This window comes from Halichoerus grypus, chromosome 2 (genome assembly GCF_964656455.1).
Source record: "Halichoerus grypus chromosome 2, mHalGry1.hap1.1, whole genome shotgun sequence".
Classification (NCBI taxonomy): domain Eukaryota; kingdom Metazoa; phylum Chordata; class Mammalia; order Carnivora; family Phocidae; genus Halichoerus; species Halichoerus grypus.
In genome coordinates this window covers 123,161,166-123,177,525 of record NC_135713.1, presented here as the reverse complement: position 1 = coordinate 123,177,525, position 16,360 = coordinate 123,161,166, and the positions used below count along the sequence as shown (strand labels likewise).

At 47.9% G+C, this 16,360-nt stretch overlaps 1 protein-coding gene across 15 annotated transcripts in view; it reads left to right on the top strand.

Annotated features, from left to right (window-relative positions):
* Positions 1–16,360, top strand: part of SLC25A48 (solute carrier family 25 member 48) — a 233,579-nt gene that overhangs the window by 210,552 nt on the left and 6,667 nt on the right. For all 15 annotated transcript variants that reach the window (XM_078067489.1, XM_078067485.1, XM_078067483.1 and 12 more), the window contains 2 exons: positions 9,539–9,796; positions 12,190–12,323. In XM_078067489.1, the coding sequence (XP_077923615.1) occupies positions 9,539–9,796; positions 12,190–12,323 (392 nt within the window). The remainder of the gene's footprint in view (positions 1–9,538; positions 9,797–12,189; positions 12,324–16,360) is intronic.

Genomic DNA, 16,360 nt, shown 5'->3' with positions numbered 1-16,360 from the left:
CTCAGCATTAACTCTGTGCCGACCGACCGTCCTATGACTGCACCAGGCCCCGTTGGAGACAGAGCGCTGAGTGTGACACCTGGTGGGACTCACTCTCTGGCTCCTTCATTCACAAGCCTTTCCCGAGCTCTTGCTCGGAGCCAAGCAGAGTAGATAAATCAGAGGTATCAGGCACACAGCCCCTGCCTTCAGGGAGCGCACAGTCTGGTGGGGAATCAAACGTGTAGCAGAATGAGAAGGACCTGTGGAAGGCTCTGGAACCTCAGAGTCTGGCTCTGCAGGTCAGGAAGGCTCCAGATAGGAAGCGGCCATTGGTGGGGTGTCGGAATACTGGCTGGGCTTTGGAGATGGGCACATGGGAATGGAGCGATGTTTCGGACTGAGGAGCACTGTAGGCACAGGGTCGGAGTTCTGACTACAGTGCGGGGAGGGGAAGGTGCAGGGGGAGTTGTGAAGAGCTTGGATTTCTTAGCTGAGGGTGGGCTTAGGTGGCCCTTCAGCAGACAGTGAAGCATCTTGAGCAGCAGAATGACCCGAGCAGAGCTATGTGGGAGGAAGGTGGTTCCTTCAGGAGAGGTAGAAGGGGTGGGGAAAGTAGGGGTGGCGGGTTGATTTTGGGGGTGCTGCCGCAGACCAGGTGAGAAACGGGAGCAGGGGCCCCAGGGCCTTGGGCTTTGGGAATGGAGGGGGGTGGCTGATTGGAGGTATCGGTGGTGGAGAATCAGTGGGGCCAAGCAGGAGAGAGGGCAGTGTCTGAAATGGCCTAGGACTGCACAGTTGGGTGACTGTGAGGGAGGAGCCCCTCCCCCCCCCCCCCCCCCCCCAGGGAATGAAATGACAGGCGAAGTGTGTGAGGCAACACTTGGTGTGGGGCACGTGATCCATACACACTTGTTGTCAGTGCGGCTGTTTTGGAGCCTGGCAGGAGGGCAGGCTTGAGTGAGAACATGCCGAGTCTGGCTTGGTTCGTGTGCCAGGTGTCGCCGCTGGAATGTCAGGGCTGGAAGAGGAGTGTGGGCTGTGACAGAGAAGGGACAGCTGAGGCCATGAATGAGGTACACATGCAGGTGAGCTGCAGAAAGGAAGAGGTGGAGATGAAGGGGAAGACTCAGGAAGGACTCAGGGAGGAGCTCCCGCAGCACCAGCGGCCGTGGTCCTGGCTGAGCCCGTGCCATGTGCGCTGTGCTAACGCACGCCTGCCATTGCTGGGTAAAAGAGGTGCTGTCATTCTCTTTCTCTTCCAGATGGGGAACCTGAAGCTCAGGTTGGGTGACGGGTCCGTGCTCCCTCAGGTGTGACTCACTGCAACCGGCCATGGCCCCGGGCCGTCCACCTCCACCTGCCTGCCCCCGCAGGCAGAGTCCTGGGAAACTCTTGTCACCAAAGTAGGCTAAAGGGAATCAAGAGGGGAGAATGAATGGCTGAATTGGGAGGTGACACTAGGGACAGAGAGCAAGGGCTGGGGCAGGAAAAACCTTTCGTTTCTGGGCTGGGAGAGGAGAACAAAACAGACAATTCAGAGAGAATGTTGAGGGCAAGAGGAAGGAGGTTGGGAGAGCCCTTATCACAAGGCCTGGCACTACCGTGTTCAAGATGACCTGAACAGAATGAAGGGGACAGAGTGTGGCCAGGATTTGAGGAGAAGGTCCTAATTTCTGAGCATGCCTAGGCGAGATAAATAGGGCTGGAATGGTAACATCAGAGAGGGTCACATGAGGTGTGGACCTGGCTGGACGAGATCATCAGCCACACACCAGAACACAAAGGCCGTCTGAGCCCAAGGATCTACATGATGACAAAATGGGGTGAAACCATTTCTCTGATTTTTCTGAATCTTCAGCAGTGTCTGGCTGGGAAGGTCGCCAACTGTGCCTCAGAGGCCCTGACCACATCAGTTTGTCTCTTTGGCAACATAGTTTTATTGCTACCATAAAGATATGTGGCTGCCAAGAAAAACACTCTTCTTCAGGCAGGTTGGCCTTGGGGAGGAGCAGACTTCTGATACAGCAGATTTTTCAAGACTTTCCCATTGCAGGACAAAAATAACTGATGCTAAGCTCCCTGAATGTTGCTCCATTTAACTCCTGAAGAAGAGAGTCTGTGTGGGAGGACAGGAGGAATCCTTGGAGCACGACAAGGGACTGGAGACAAGCCAGGACCATACAGCCTGAACCTTCTTGTCAAGTAGGCTGTGGGCTGCCAATAGGAAGTGAGGGCTGGAGCCATAGCAGCCCAAAAGTGAAGGGAGGAAATTTGTGAAGAGGCCAGGCATTGAGCCATGTAGTTCAAGAGGAGTCCCTGAATTCTGGATGGTTTGGCTGAAACTTTCCCTAACTGTGGTCCCACACAGCTAGCAGAAATGAATGACGGTGCATACAGTGTAACACAACATTGTGAGGTTACGTACGTGGGTGACACATCCATTTGGTCTTTCAATCAACTGATGAGGGCAGGTATTGTCCTGATTTGGGGACTCAGCACTAGTATTGGTAATTGTTGGCCCTGTGTGGGCATCCACAGCCTTCCACAGTAGGCTTGGCTGCAGGTAGTTGCAGCACTTCCGGAATCTGGAGTCATATCAGGATAGGGGTAATAAAAATAGGAATGACTGTTTGCCTCAAGTAAAGTACATTTGCCAACATTGTCACTCAATTTTCACAAAAGCCAAAAGAGGTGGCAGGCTATTTATTCTTCCCCTTTTGTAAGTGGTGGAGGAAACCGAGGGCCAGCGTGGTGGAGTCTCTTGTACCAGGTTGAACAGTAAATAGCAAATGAGCAGCAAAGTGCACCCCAGCTGCTTCTAATCCAGGGCTCTTTCTGCTAAACCATTTGCCTATGATGATTCCTTCAGATCATAAGGAAACTGCTGGATTCTTTGGAAATAGGAACTGGGCAAGAGCTTCCTGGTTGGTAATTTTCTGAGGAAGCTCCACTTAGAGGGAACTGAGAGCAGTTTGACCAGCCTGCTCAAACCCGAATCACAGAGCTTCCATGGCATTTTGGAATAGCGCGGTAGCTGGGACCATGATTTAGGAGTTGCTTTTGGTATCTGCAGCCTCTGGCACAGATAGGACCAAGCCTGGAAGAATGCCAGGCATGGGAGGGAAGCTTTGGGAGGCCCAAGTCCTGAGAGCTGCCCAGTCAGATGCTCCAGTATTTATTGGATGGATGTTGAGGCACATACGGGACATGGTGTGAGGCACAGGGTCCCAGTACTCTGGGAAAAGCCACAGTGTGTTACTCATGTCATCAGGAAACTCACTGCATGGGTTAGGGTAAAACAGCATGCTCAGAAAACAATAGCATCCAGAACAGACCTTATAAAAGGGGTAGACCCTCTGGCATGGGCTGGTGGGGGGGGGTCCCAGCTTTTCCTAAGAAAACCTTTTAAATACATTAAATGGGGTCCAACCCATATAATAGCAGCTGTACATTAAGTGTCTATGGATTAAGAAACCTCATACGGTAAGAAGTTACTATGGATAATTAGTATATTTAAGTAAATTTTTGTTGTGTTCCCCACAATAGCACCTACACATAGGAGAAAAATGGTCACACGTGTATGTGAGTTACTTTAGGAGTCCTGTGAATCTGTAATGCCTACCAGTTTGTGGGTCCCTTGAAATAAGTCCATGCTCCCAACTTCGATTTGAGAGTCCACTGGCCTAGAAGTATTTGAGCACAGAAAACATGGTAACCCTGCACATCACTGACTGGGGACCTGCAGGACCTCATCTGTGGATGGCTTAGTTATTAAGGATTTTCTGTAGAAAGTGACCTGTTGAGAAGTAATGCTGTGTTTTCACTCCACGTCTGACTATACATACACAGGAGAAGTCTCGTGACACTTTCCCTTCTAAAAAGTGGCCAGGCCTTTGTGTTTCTGAGGGCCGGCCCCCTCTCAGTGCAGTGGATCAGTGACCAGCCATTGTGTTTCGGCTGACTTTCCTGTTTCCACAGTTATGGCCCATTGAAGAAATTGAACAGCAATATCTGAGAAAGGAAAGAGATGAGACTTCTCCATGCTTGTATCTGGGAAGGGCCCAGCAGTATGCTGTGGTTATACCCCTGGCTTCTGAGAGGCAAATCTGTGGGGACCCAGCCTGCATCTAGGCTGGTTCAGCCCCTCTGAAGTGGAAGAACTCCCAAGACGTGGCTGTGTGGGTACCTATTAGGATTGGCCAAACCTGGAAACTCCTACGCCCTGCAGAGGCACCTGCCTCCAGAGGGACCTCCTGGTCCAGGCAGGGGCAGTGAGCAAGATACCTTCCCCTGGTGCAGAGCAGTGAAGTTAAACAGCCACACCATGTAGTCTAAGGAATGATGGTCCCCAGCTCCTGTGCCTCCTGCCTCCCAGCAGCATGGACCAGGTAGGCCAGCTGGTCGAGGTGAGGGAGCTTGGAGGAGAGGGGTTTTTTAGAACTGTATAGGCTCTCTTCTGCTCCTGGATGAAGATTAGGAGCTGGGTAGGGGCCAATTTCATTGACTCTGAGCATCCTGCCTGTCTTGATACAGGGGGCTTGAATTGGTCCTAGCTGAATTTGGGAAAACAAACAAAACCACATGCATCTTGAGTGTTTCAGGTTTTTAATCCATACGTATCATAGGAAAAGGTATAGGGTCTTCATTTAGAGTACAGAAAAAAGTGGTGTCAATAGCAAAGCCTCATGATGAAAAATGATCAAAATTTGATTCATAATTTAATCCTCATTTTAGAACAAAAAATTCTAATTAGAGAAACTAAATTCATTTTGTGCCAGAAGAAAATATGCCCTATATGAATCCCTTCACATGCACGTGTATACTTCCAAGCCAAGCCCTGAAGGTTCAGGAACAACAGGCTGAGAGCTGGTGGTTCAGTATGAGCAGAGTACTCACCCAGCACCTCACCACCTTACTTGGGTTCCTTGCACAAACAACATGCAGATCCATGGATTTCAGTTGGATGGGAGCTGTGCCTATTTCAAAAGGTGCTTGCAGGCAACCTCCCAAGTCCATTTTTAAAGGTCACCAAAGTTTGTTTTAAACAGAGTTACCAAGAACTCTGATTCAGCCCTTCTCTAAGTGGAGCTGCCAAGCCACGCCTCCCCAGGCTCTGTCTCCCATATCCCGCCTCTTCCCACCCCACGTTTCCCAAGCCGTATCTCCCTGGGCCACGCCTCCTAAGCCGTGCCTCCCCCGGGCCACGCCTCTCAAGCCACGCCTCCCCAGGCCCTGTTTCCCAAGCCATGTTCCCCGGGCCACGCCTCCCCCCCCTCCAGCCCAGCTCTCTGGGCCACGCCTCCTGGGCTACGCCTCCCAAACCGCACCTCCCGCCTCCGGGGCCCAGCCTCGGAGCATCTCTTGGTTGGAGCAACTGATAAGAGTTGCCGCTGTTGTCTGCTTTGTGGTCCCATTTGAATCGCCCGGGGCCACTGTTGCTAATGCAGATGGGCCCGTAACAACCATCGACCAGTTGAAAGATTTGCTTCTCATTGAGTGACACATCATTGATGTCACAGAGTTCTTATACCTTGAAAGGCAAGCAGGAGAGGGTAGGTAGGCTTGGAATCTTCACTGTGTCTTAGTGGGCTGTGACCAAAACAGGTTGCTTCAAGAATAAGACGTCATTTTCTCAGTAGGGTGTGGTGACCCAGGTGCGTGCAGTTGTCAGAATTCATCAACTGTACACCTACAAGCTACACCTCTTATTGAACGTAAATTATATCTAAATTAAAAAGAAAACTAATAAAAACTAGGATAGGAGGCCAGAGAAGACCAGGGGCTCCTGAGAGTCATTAGTCCTCATGGGAGGAGAGGTGAGAACAGGGAGGAAGTCCGGCCAAGAATGCATCATCTCAATGTGATAACAAGGAAACATCAAACAAACCCCAAATGAGAAAGGTTTTATTCATAAGAAGGGAGGCAGCATACTCATAAAAAATGTTGGTGTCATTAAAAACAAACAAAAAAGCTGTAGAAATGCTCTAGATTAAAGGAAGCTAGGGGCACCTGGCTGGCTCAGTCGTTGGAGTGTGTGACTCTTGATCTTGGGGTCGTGAGTTCTAGCCCCACATCGGGTATAGAGCTTACTAAAAACAAAAATAAATAAAGGAAGCTGAAGAATTGTGACAACTAAATGCAGAAACTGGCTAGACTAGATCCTGCACTCCTGAGGGAAGGAATGCCATACAGGTCAGTATGAGATCAAGTGATAATTTGAGTATAGAGAGTACATTAGGTAAAGTTATTGTTAATGTAGATTATGAAACTGGTAACTACTCTGACAGGTAAGGCAATATCCCTATTCTTAGGCAACATTTACTGAAGCATTTAGGAGTAAAGGACCATTTGGTATCTAACCCTGAAATGGTTCAGAGAATAATAATATGTATGTACATGTGAAAAAAAATATGCATGTGTGTACAGAAGAATTTTCTTATTGCTTACCTTGGGAAAAAAGGTAAAAAAAAAAAACAAAAGCACAAGTTTGGGTCTTGTTGACATGGCCGGTTCAAAGTTTGTCCAATATTTTTCCAACATTGGCACCTCCAAACAAGGAAGATTTTTATCAGATACTTTCCTATCAGTAACTCCTGAAAGCTACATCATACCCATAGCTGATTCATGAAACCCTTGATTCCGGGTCAGGTCACTGTAACCTGGAGATGAACATAGCCCAGGCAAAGTTTATGCATTCAGACAGGGGCATCTGTTCAGTGAGAAGGGAGGGGAGAGAGAGGGAAAGTGCACACAAACCATAAAGCAAATGAGGTAAAATGTTAACAATAGGTGAATCTGGGGAAAGGATATATAAAGGTGTTGTTTGTATAATTTTTCTTTCTTGCCCTTTTTTTGCAAATCGGAAATTATTTCCAAATAAGTGTGTATGTGTGTGCGTGCTTTAACACTGGGGATGAGGGAGCTAGAAGGAGTTCCAGGGGCTTTGTGTCCAGAAGGAACTGGCTGCCAGTTAGATTCATGTCAGTATTCCGGAGGATGCCAGTCCCCATGACAATTATATTGCTCTAACAGCCATAAATGGATAATTCTCAAGCAATAAAAACTAGATTGCTTATGTAACAAACCTGGTAGAATATGAGAGAAGTTCCTTATTGCTTATCCTGGGAAGAAAAGGAAAAAAAAAAAAAAGTACAGGTTTTTTGTTGACAGGGCATCTTGAAGATTGGGCAAGTATTTTTTTCAACATCTATACCTCTACCCAAGCAGAATATTATCAGGACACTCTCCTTCAATCAGTAACTTCTGAGAGCTATATCATACCCGTAGTTGATTCATGAAAACCTTGACTCCTGGGTCAGGTCACTGTTATTTGGACATGAGCATGACCCAGGTAAAGTTCAGATGCTGACACAATTATATCTATTCTGTCTCATCCCAGAATTTCCCAGGGTGACCCTGGCAGCATCATAGTGGATTTGGGAAAGGAAGGGGTGTGCAGTGCTATCTCAGTGGGCTTTCAAAGACCATAGGGTCTGATCTTGCTCCGAGCCCAGAGGGCCCTTTGCCTGCAGAAGTGGCCACCGCCCTTACTCCCTTCCTGGGGGATCTGCTGTGGAAGTGAATGGGACTCAGCCTCCCCACACTGTAGTTGGCTGAATGCACATGGCCGTGATTAGTCTCTTCCCCCTACACAAAAAGAAAATACAGGATTCATTTGTTCAAGCACACTTCCCCAGGCAAATAGAAAGCTCCCCTTCTATCTCACCTCCTTCTGGGATAAGCGAAAGGACAGGTTGCACTTGGCTCTCAAACCTTCAGTTTGGACTATGGAATCATGAAGCTGAATCTTTGCTCCTAACCTTTCATCTTAAGGATGTTACTATTTGGGGAACTTGGAAATTCAGCTGTTGGGTAATGAAAGTTACTGCCTCTTTGTCAGCAAAGTGCAAAACCAAAGTGAGATGCCACATACAGGGAACGAAACCCAGGTGGTAAAATAGGTGTGTGTCACAGGCAAGCTTCGTTCTATTTCTTTCCTAGTCGTATGACGTTAGTTCTTCAAGAACGGAATGTTGAGAATAAGAGCCCACTATATCCGCACTGGGACTGGGAGGCCTCTCTGGTCATGAGTCAGAGCTGAGCTAAAGGGTCTGTAGCAGGGGAGATGAGCATCAGAGAAGCAGACAGGGGAGCCTGGAGGAAGGATTAAAAGGAAGAGACAGGGCCATTGCTTGCTGGCCAAGGCTGGAGGGACAGAACAGATGGCTCTCCAGCCCATGTATCCTCCTGATTCATGCTGGTCACCTCAGTCTCAGTAATAACCTGTGGATAACTTATTCTCCCCCTACAGCATTTCCAGTACCGTGCGGAGCAATTTATAGGTATTACTTTATGTATACTCACCTGTTCTCTTCTTTTTCCTTTAAAATTTTTTCAGCTTTATTAAGATATGATTGACATATAAGTTTAAGGTATACAACTTGATTATTTAATATGCATGTGTATTGTGAAGTGGTTACCAAGGTAAGGTTAGTTAACACATTTGTCATAGCCTATAGTTACTGTGTGTGTGTGTGTGTGTGTGTGTGTGTGTGTGTAGAGAACTTTTGAGATCTACTTTCTTTTTTTTTTTTTTAAGATTTTGTTTATTTATTTGACAGATAGAGACACAGCGAGAGAAGGAACACAAGCAGTGGGAGTGAGAGAGGGAGAAGCAGGCTTCCCGCCGAGCAGGGAGCCCGATGCGGGGCTTGATCCCAGGACCCTGGGATCATGACCTGAGCCGAAGGCAGACGCTGAACGACTGAGCCACCCAGGCGCCCCTAAGATCTACTTTCTTAGCAACTTTGTATACAATAAATTGTTGGCCTATTCTCTTATTTTTTTTTTAATAATTTTTTAAAGGATTTTTATTTATTTATTGAGAGAGAGAATGATAGAAAGCATGAGAGGGAGGAGGGTCAGAGGGAGAAGCAGGCGGGAACCCGATGCAGGACTCGATCCCAGGACCCCAGGATCATGACCCGAGCCGAAGGCAGTCGCTTAACCAACTGAGCCACCCAGGCGCCCAAGTTAAGGGACCAAAGGCCGAAAAAGGTGGCCTACCAAGGTCGAAGAGTTTTTAAGTAGAGGATTCTAGATTTGGAACCAGAGCAGTCCAGGTCCAAACCTCATAGGCTTTTTTACCACACTGTGCACAAGTACCCACACATACACACGCACACGGAGTACATTGAATTTGCAACCTCTGCTTCAGGAAAGAGTTGAGTACAGCTTGCTCATCTTTGATCTTGGACATCAGCAGTCGGCGCTGCTCACAAAGACATAGTGCTGGTTGACCAGAAACCATCAGGCACCTGGTGCTTTCTCCCGGCAGACATTGTCTCCAGCCTGGCTGCACAGCTGGCTGCATGTGTTGGCCTTCCTCTTGGGACTTGAGAATCTTGGTTTGAGCTGCTAAGGTCAGCAGTTCTGGTAAAAACCAGCAGGCCATGTGAGTGGAAGTTGTCAATGGGCCGGGCTGGCTCCAGTGCTGGAGATTGGCCTGTCTTTTGTCCCCTGTGTCACTTGCCATTTCTCCTCCCTGTCTTTGCAGGCAACCTTGGTTTGAAACCCAGGGCAGTGGCTCTTGGGGTGCAGCCAGTCTACCAGGGACCTGTGCATTGCATCGCAACCATCGTGCGGACTGAGGGCCTGGCAGGGATGTACCGGGGTGTTGGCGCCATGCTGCTGAGGGATGTCCCGGGCTACTGTCTCTACTTCATCCCCTATGTGTTCCTGAACGACTGGATCACACCCGAGGCCTGCGCAGGCCCCAGCCCCTGGGCCGTGTGGCTGGCCGGCGGCCTGGCAGGTAAGGACAGCCATACTGACCCCTGTCCCTGGGCTGACGCCTGTAGTGGGATGCCTGGGGAGCCTATCATGCCCTTCTCAGCCCAGGCAAGGGCACGATTCATCCAGTCACTCATCCAGCAGTTCTGTGTTCAGCACCCACTATATGCCAGACCTGGCCAGACACAGGAAAGCCTGGGTGTGGGGAATGGTCTCCCTCTTTTTTGCCTCTCCTTCCCTCTGGACCTGTGGGAATGGCAAGTCCCTCTTCAGAGTTGTTGGACTTTCAGTCAGAAGATGTATTCTGACCATTTCTTGTGTGTCAGGTATTACTGAGCTTTGAAGAGGAAATCTGTTATTGGGGTTCACCTTTTTTTGAATGTTGACACAGCAAGCCTTTCTAATGTGAGAATTTCATTAACTCTGTAAGGGAGGAGTCAGTCTCCCCATTTTTCAGATGAGAAAACCGAGGTTCAGAGGGATTAAGTGACCGACCCAAGGGCACACAGCTAATGAAGACAGTATAGCAGGGACTCGCCAGTCAGCAAGATCCCAATTCAAATCCTCATCTACTCATTCGGTGACCATGGACTGGTTACCTACTCTCCCTACTCAGAAATCGCACAGCATCCCCACTTCATGTAGGGTAAAAATCAGTGTTCTCACAGTAGATTTCAGTCCCTTTATGAACCAGCTGCCTGTTACCCTTCTGCACTCCTTTTCTGCTCCCCTCCCTTTGCTTGTTCTGCTCCAGCCACACAGGTCTCCTTGCTGCACCCTGATCATGCCTGGCTTCTCCCCACCACGGGGCCTTTGTACTCGCTATGCCTGCTGCCTGGATTTAGCAATATGTAGGTCACCAGGGACTGTGACAGGACCCATTTTGGCAAAGAGAAGGGTGTGAACACCCAACTGAAGTGGGATCAGGAGAGAATGGGATGGAAGAAATTGGACAGTCCAAGGACACACGGCATGTCTGGGGTTTGGCGGGGCTGTGATGGGGAAGAGAGGTATGCAGCTGTAGCTAGAGTGGGGTAGGGAAGTCAAGAGAGCGTTGCTTTTTAAGAAGGCTGATAACACGGCATGTGTGATGTTGATGGGAAAGATCTTCTGGAGAGAAGAAAATGATCATTCCTCCTCCACTTCCTCCCCCCACCCCCATCATCATTAGCTAGGCTCGAAACTCCACAAGCATATAACGAAGCCCTTGTCTTAGCCACCAAACACCAATGTCCGCCCTCTGCCCCCATGCATCTGAGGCCTGGCCTGTGCCAGATCCTAGTAAGTGATTAGTAAGCACTTGCTGGCCGAGAAGACACACGAGGCCCCATTCGTTCTTGATTCTGCTGAGAGCAGGTTTGAGTGGCCTGGTAGGTGGACCACATTGTATAAAACCCTGGCCCGTGGGCTGAGGAACAGGGGAGTATGCCAGGGCAGCACCTGGACAGTCTCCAGGGGAAGCAGCCCCATTATCCCGGCAGGGGGCAAGAGGGAAGGGAGGTGCAGAGGGTTCCCAGAGGATCATGGGCAGGAGGCCACGGGGGCTGGAGGCTGGGATGGGCAGAGGGTCCAGGACAGACTAAGGCCTCATTTGGGAGTCTCTGGGCAGCAATCAGTAAACCTTGCAAACCAGCTGCCTTGGACTTTGGCCTCAGTTTGTTTTTCTCTTCCTGTCTAAGGATGTGCCAATTTTAGTGTTTCTACAGTAACCTGGCATTGTTTTCTGAGAGTCCTTTAAAGTCAGCAAAGTGCTCAAACTAGGGCACCTGAGCTTCTCCAATGAAGATGACCTAGTGTTACATCGTCCCAAGGCTTCAATTTCAGATGTCCGGAAAAGGGGCAAGATTTGTAAAGACCTTCCTGCTCTTTTCAGGCCTTAGTTGGCCCTCCGTTGGCGAGCAGCCTGTCTGCAAGTGTTTGCTTAGCTTCTCTGTATTCAGAGTCCCTTCTGTCTCTGGGGAGCTGCAAGCCTTCTGCCCCAGCCTTCACTCTGGGCTCTCGCCCCTGGTGCCCCGGAAAGGCACTGTGAAGTATTGGTGGGGCCTGTTCCTGTGTCTCCAGTAAAAGCTGCTAATAAAGGTGTCCACTGACAAAGCCCTGGCTGTGGGCCTGTCACTGTGCTAAATGCTTCACGTGCATCCATTTATTTGGCCTAACAGGAACCCCATGAAGGTAGGTACTGTTGCCCCATTTTACAGATGGCAGACCCAAGGCCTAGAGGAGGAGACTTCTACAAAGTTCCACAGTGAGTGGTGAGGGAAGTTCAGGGATGGCCTTCACAGGTCCTGCCTGAGCTCTGCCCGCTTCCCCCAGCAGCTTGTTAAGCCTGTCAGTGGTAGAGAGGGGCAGGGAGCCACGTCCCCTCCAGACCCCAACCAGCCAGTCCCTGACACCTGTTTGTCTCTCTCTTTACAGGAGCAATTTCTTGGGGGACAGCGACTCCTATGGATGTCGTGAAAAGTCGACTCCAAGCTGACGGGGTTTATTTAAACAAATACAAAGGCGTCCTGGATTGTATCTCCCAGAGTTACCGGAAGGAAGGTCTTAAAGTAAGCCCCACAGCAGTGATGTGGGGTCGGTGTCAGTCCCTGGAAGGTGGGCCAGACATTTGGGGGGATGTGAGATTACAGAGGGGAATCAGGAAACCGAAGTACTGGAGGTTACCATATCAAGCCCTACTTTGGTCCTTGTCTCGTCTGGTCCATGCCCCAGGCTGGTGGAGGAGACAGGCTCAGAGAGGACTGGTAACCTACCTGAGGTCACACAGCTGGTGCATGGCAGAGCTAGGACCTGGGCCCACATCTGTGTGTCACCAAAGCTTACCTTCTCATCAGGAAAAGCTGGGGGCACAGCTTCCTCACTCACTGCTCAGTGCCTCGCCCTCCTCCAAGTAGGGGGTCCCAGAGCCACGTCAGTCATCGCATCTCACAACATCCAGTCCCCCGGTTTGTTTTCCGTTCCCTCACCCCACTTGAGTCCACACCCTGTCACCTCTGGTTTTGGCTATGAGGCAGCCTGCAACCTGGCCTTGTCTACCTTCTCTCTCCTCCTCCCTGCACCCAAAGGGCTCGTCTAAATCCAAGCCCCTTCCTGTCTCTGAACTGTCCTAGGATGACGAACAGCATTCCAAGTTTGGCATCCAAGGCTATAAACAAAATCATCCCTGTCTGGGTTGCCTCCCGTGACACCCCCTAGTGCCCTTCAGAGAAACCATCATGCATGTTCTGCCTCCTGTGGGCCCCCAGTTTTCGTGGCTTGCCCCTTCAAGTCAGCAGACTTGAGTTGAAGCCAGCCTGGCTACTCATGAGCTGGGTGGGGGAAATCCAGGCAAGTTGTTTCCCCTCTGGGCCTCAATTTCTCCAAGGATAATCATCCTCACCAGGAACAACAGGGATATTTGTTAGTGGGATTAAATTAGGCATATACAAAGTGCTTAGCTTCATGCATAACACACAGTATATTTACAAAGAGCTGCTTGTCATTGGCTTTAGTATTAGTATTAGTAGTTTTACTAGTGTTAATCTTACTACTGAACACTGGACCTTTCCTCACATGGCTGCCTCATCCCCCGCCCTCCCTGCTCTAGTGCATCCAAACTCACACACAAACTCTCTCTCTCTCTCTCTCTCTCTCTCTCTCTCTCACACACACACACACACACACACACATACACACATATGTATATACTGGCCAAGCCCTTGTTCTCCAAGTGCTCCCAGACTGCAGCTGAGAGGGGCTGGAGCCAGTTCATAGGCTCTCTGCCTAGTACCTGATACACAGGTGGGCAGGACTTTTGGGTCCCTTAGCATGTGGTGCTGAATCCCACAACTCCCACAGAGGCACCTGTATGGGTGGATGGATGCCCAACTTTTGTTGTTGAGGTGGGGAGAAGATAGGGACATTTTGTACTTCCACGATGCTGATGTCACTCTCTTCATGTATTAACCTTTATTGAGATTTTTATTTCTTCATACAGATTCAAGTGCTGTTTCATTTCACCCTCCAGAGCTCCTTTGAACATTTCTTGCAGGGTAGATCAAGTGGCAGTGAACTCCCTCAGCTTTTGTTTATCTGGGAATGTCTTCATTCCTCCCTCAGTCTTGAAGGATAGTTTTCCTGCATACAGGATTCTTGACTGACAATTTTTTCTTTAACACTTTGAATATGTTGGCCTATTGACTTCTGGTCTCTAAAGTGTCTGATAAGTAATCTGCTGTTAGACTTACTGAGGATCCTTTGTATGTAATGTGTTCCTTCTATCTTGCTGCTTTCAAAAGTTTGATTGTAATGTGTCTTGGTGTGGGTCTTTTTGAGTTTATTTTACTTAGAGTCATTAAGCTTCTTTGATGTTTATAGTCAGGTCTTTCACCAAATTTAGGAAGTTTTTGACCATTATTACTCCAAATATTCTCTGCCCCATCTCTCTTCTCCTTTGGGACTCCCACAATGCATATATTGATTTGCTTGATAGTTTCCCACAGATCCCTTAGGCTTGTTTCTTTTTCTCAACCGCAATAATTTCCATTGTCTTATTCTTTTTTTTTTTTTTTTAAAGATTTTATTTATTTATTTGACAGAGAGAGCGAGAGCAGGAACACAAGCAGGGGGAGTGGGAGAGGGAGAAGCAGGCTTCCTGCCGAGCAGGGAGCCCGATGTGGGACTCGATCCCAGGACCCCTGGATCATGACCTGAGCCGAAGGCAGACGCTTAATGACTGAGCCACCCAGGCGCCCTCCATTGTCTTATTCTTAAGTTTGCTCTTTTTTTTTTTTTTTTCTGCCTGTTTAAATATACCTTTGAATTCTTGTAGTGAATATTTCACTCGAGTTATTGTACTTTTCAGTGGCAGAATTCTTGTTTGGTTTCTTTTTGGATTTTCTATTTCATATTCATGTTTTCATTTTGTTCATGTATCATTGTCTTGACTTTCTCCATATCTTCCTTTAGTTCTTCAAGCATCTTTAAGACAGTTCTAATGTCTTTGTTAGGTAAATCTGCTATCAGGTCTTTTTCAGGGATAGTTTCTCTTGATTTATTTTTTCTTTGAATGGACCATACTTTCTTGTTTCTTTTTATGCCTTGTTATTTTTTATTGAAAATTAGACTTTTAAATTGAATTATGTGGTAACTCTGGAAATCAGATTTCTCCCCTCCTTCCCCAGTGTCTAGTGTCTTTTGTTACTGTTCATTGCTTCACTTTTTTGATTGTTGTAGGCTGTCTCTATGCCAAAGATCAGCCTGAAGTGTAAACTTAAGGTCTTCTCGGTCTTTTCTGAGCCTTTCTCTGCGCATGCACGGTTACTTTCCAACTTTCCCCATACACGCAGTTGCTTTTGAATGTCCTAGTCTTTAACATCTAGCTCCCAAGACGGGAAAAAGAGAAAAAGAGAAAAATGAAGGGGGAAAGGGGCATTGGCCAGAGGAGGAAGGACTTGCATCAGTGGGGTAGAGGAAGAAGCAGAGCCTAACTTCCTCTTTGCACCTCTGTGATCAGAAACAGCAATCAGTGATCAAAACACAGATCTCCAATATTTGCAAGACGGGGTCCTCATTGCCAACTCTGGCTTCCACAAGCTGTGTGTGCAGGTTGCTCCCAGAGCGTCTGTGCACCTACCTGCCTGCCACAGGTCTGGGGGTGGAGGATGGGTAGCTGCTACCTTGCTAAGAGCTAAAATGGATTGAAATTAACCAGATTTACTGTCCAAACCTTCTCCTTGAAGTTGTAAGCATTCAATAAACCCCAGAATTCCAAAATAGTTACATCAGACAGATTCCGTCAGCGCAGTTTTTATCTAGGTAAGGAAACAGATTGCTGGCATTTCCCATTCTGCCACATTTCTAGAATCCTCACCTCACTTGTCTTTTTTATTGTTTTAGCAGAAGCACTGTGATTCAACCAACAAGCACAGAGGGACACATAAGAAAGATTCAAAAAAGATGCTGTTTTATTTGAGATATTCTTGTCTACTATTAATTAAAATACTAATGTGTCAAGTTATTCAAATTAATGTCAAAATATTAATGTGTCCTAATTCTATAAAGTCTATAGGGGCTAAATATTTTGCTGATATTATTTCCTCCAAAAATTACTGTGCTCTGTTAAAAACAAAGTCCTGGAAGGCAACTGAGGTCAGAGGATTGATTTTTTAATCTCAGTAGCGTTGGTCCATAGTTTATATTCAGAGACAGGTTTTAAATAGCGGCAGCAGTATTCAGCTTGGATTAACCACTCACTGACTGAAAGTCATTTTTAATTTTTTTATTAGTTGGTTTTAAAAATAGATAATACATGAACATAGGAAGTTTCAAAAGATATAAGAGGATATACTGTCTGATTGTCCCTCCTTGGTCTTCAGTCTTCTCTCAAAGGCAATCACTGTTATCAGTTTCTTATAACGTATTCCAAAAATATTCACGGACTGTGCTGTATGTTTGTATATGTGTTTGCATGTAAACATAAACGGTAGCATGAAGAAAACATCCCACATAGCCCTGGACAGCTGGCTTGTCTCACAGCCCTTCCCAGCAGCAGGAGGAATGGGTTTTCCGGGGGCCCAGAGGATGGCTCCCGTCCCAGCTGACTGTG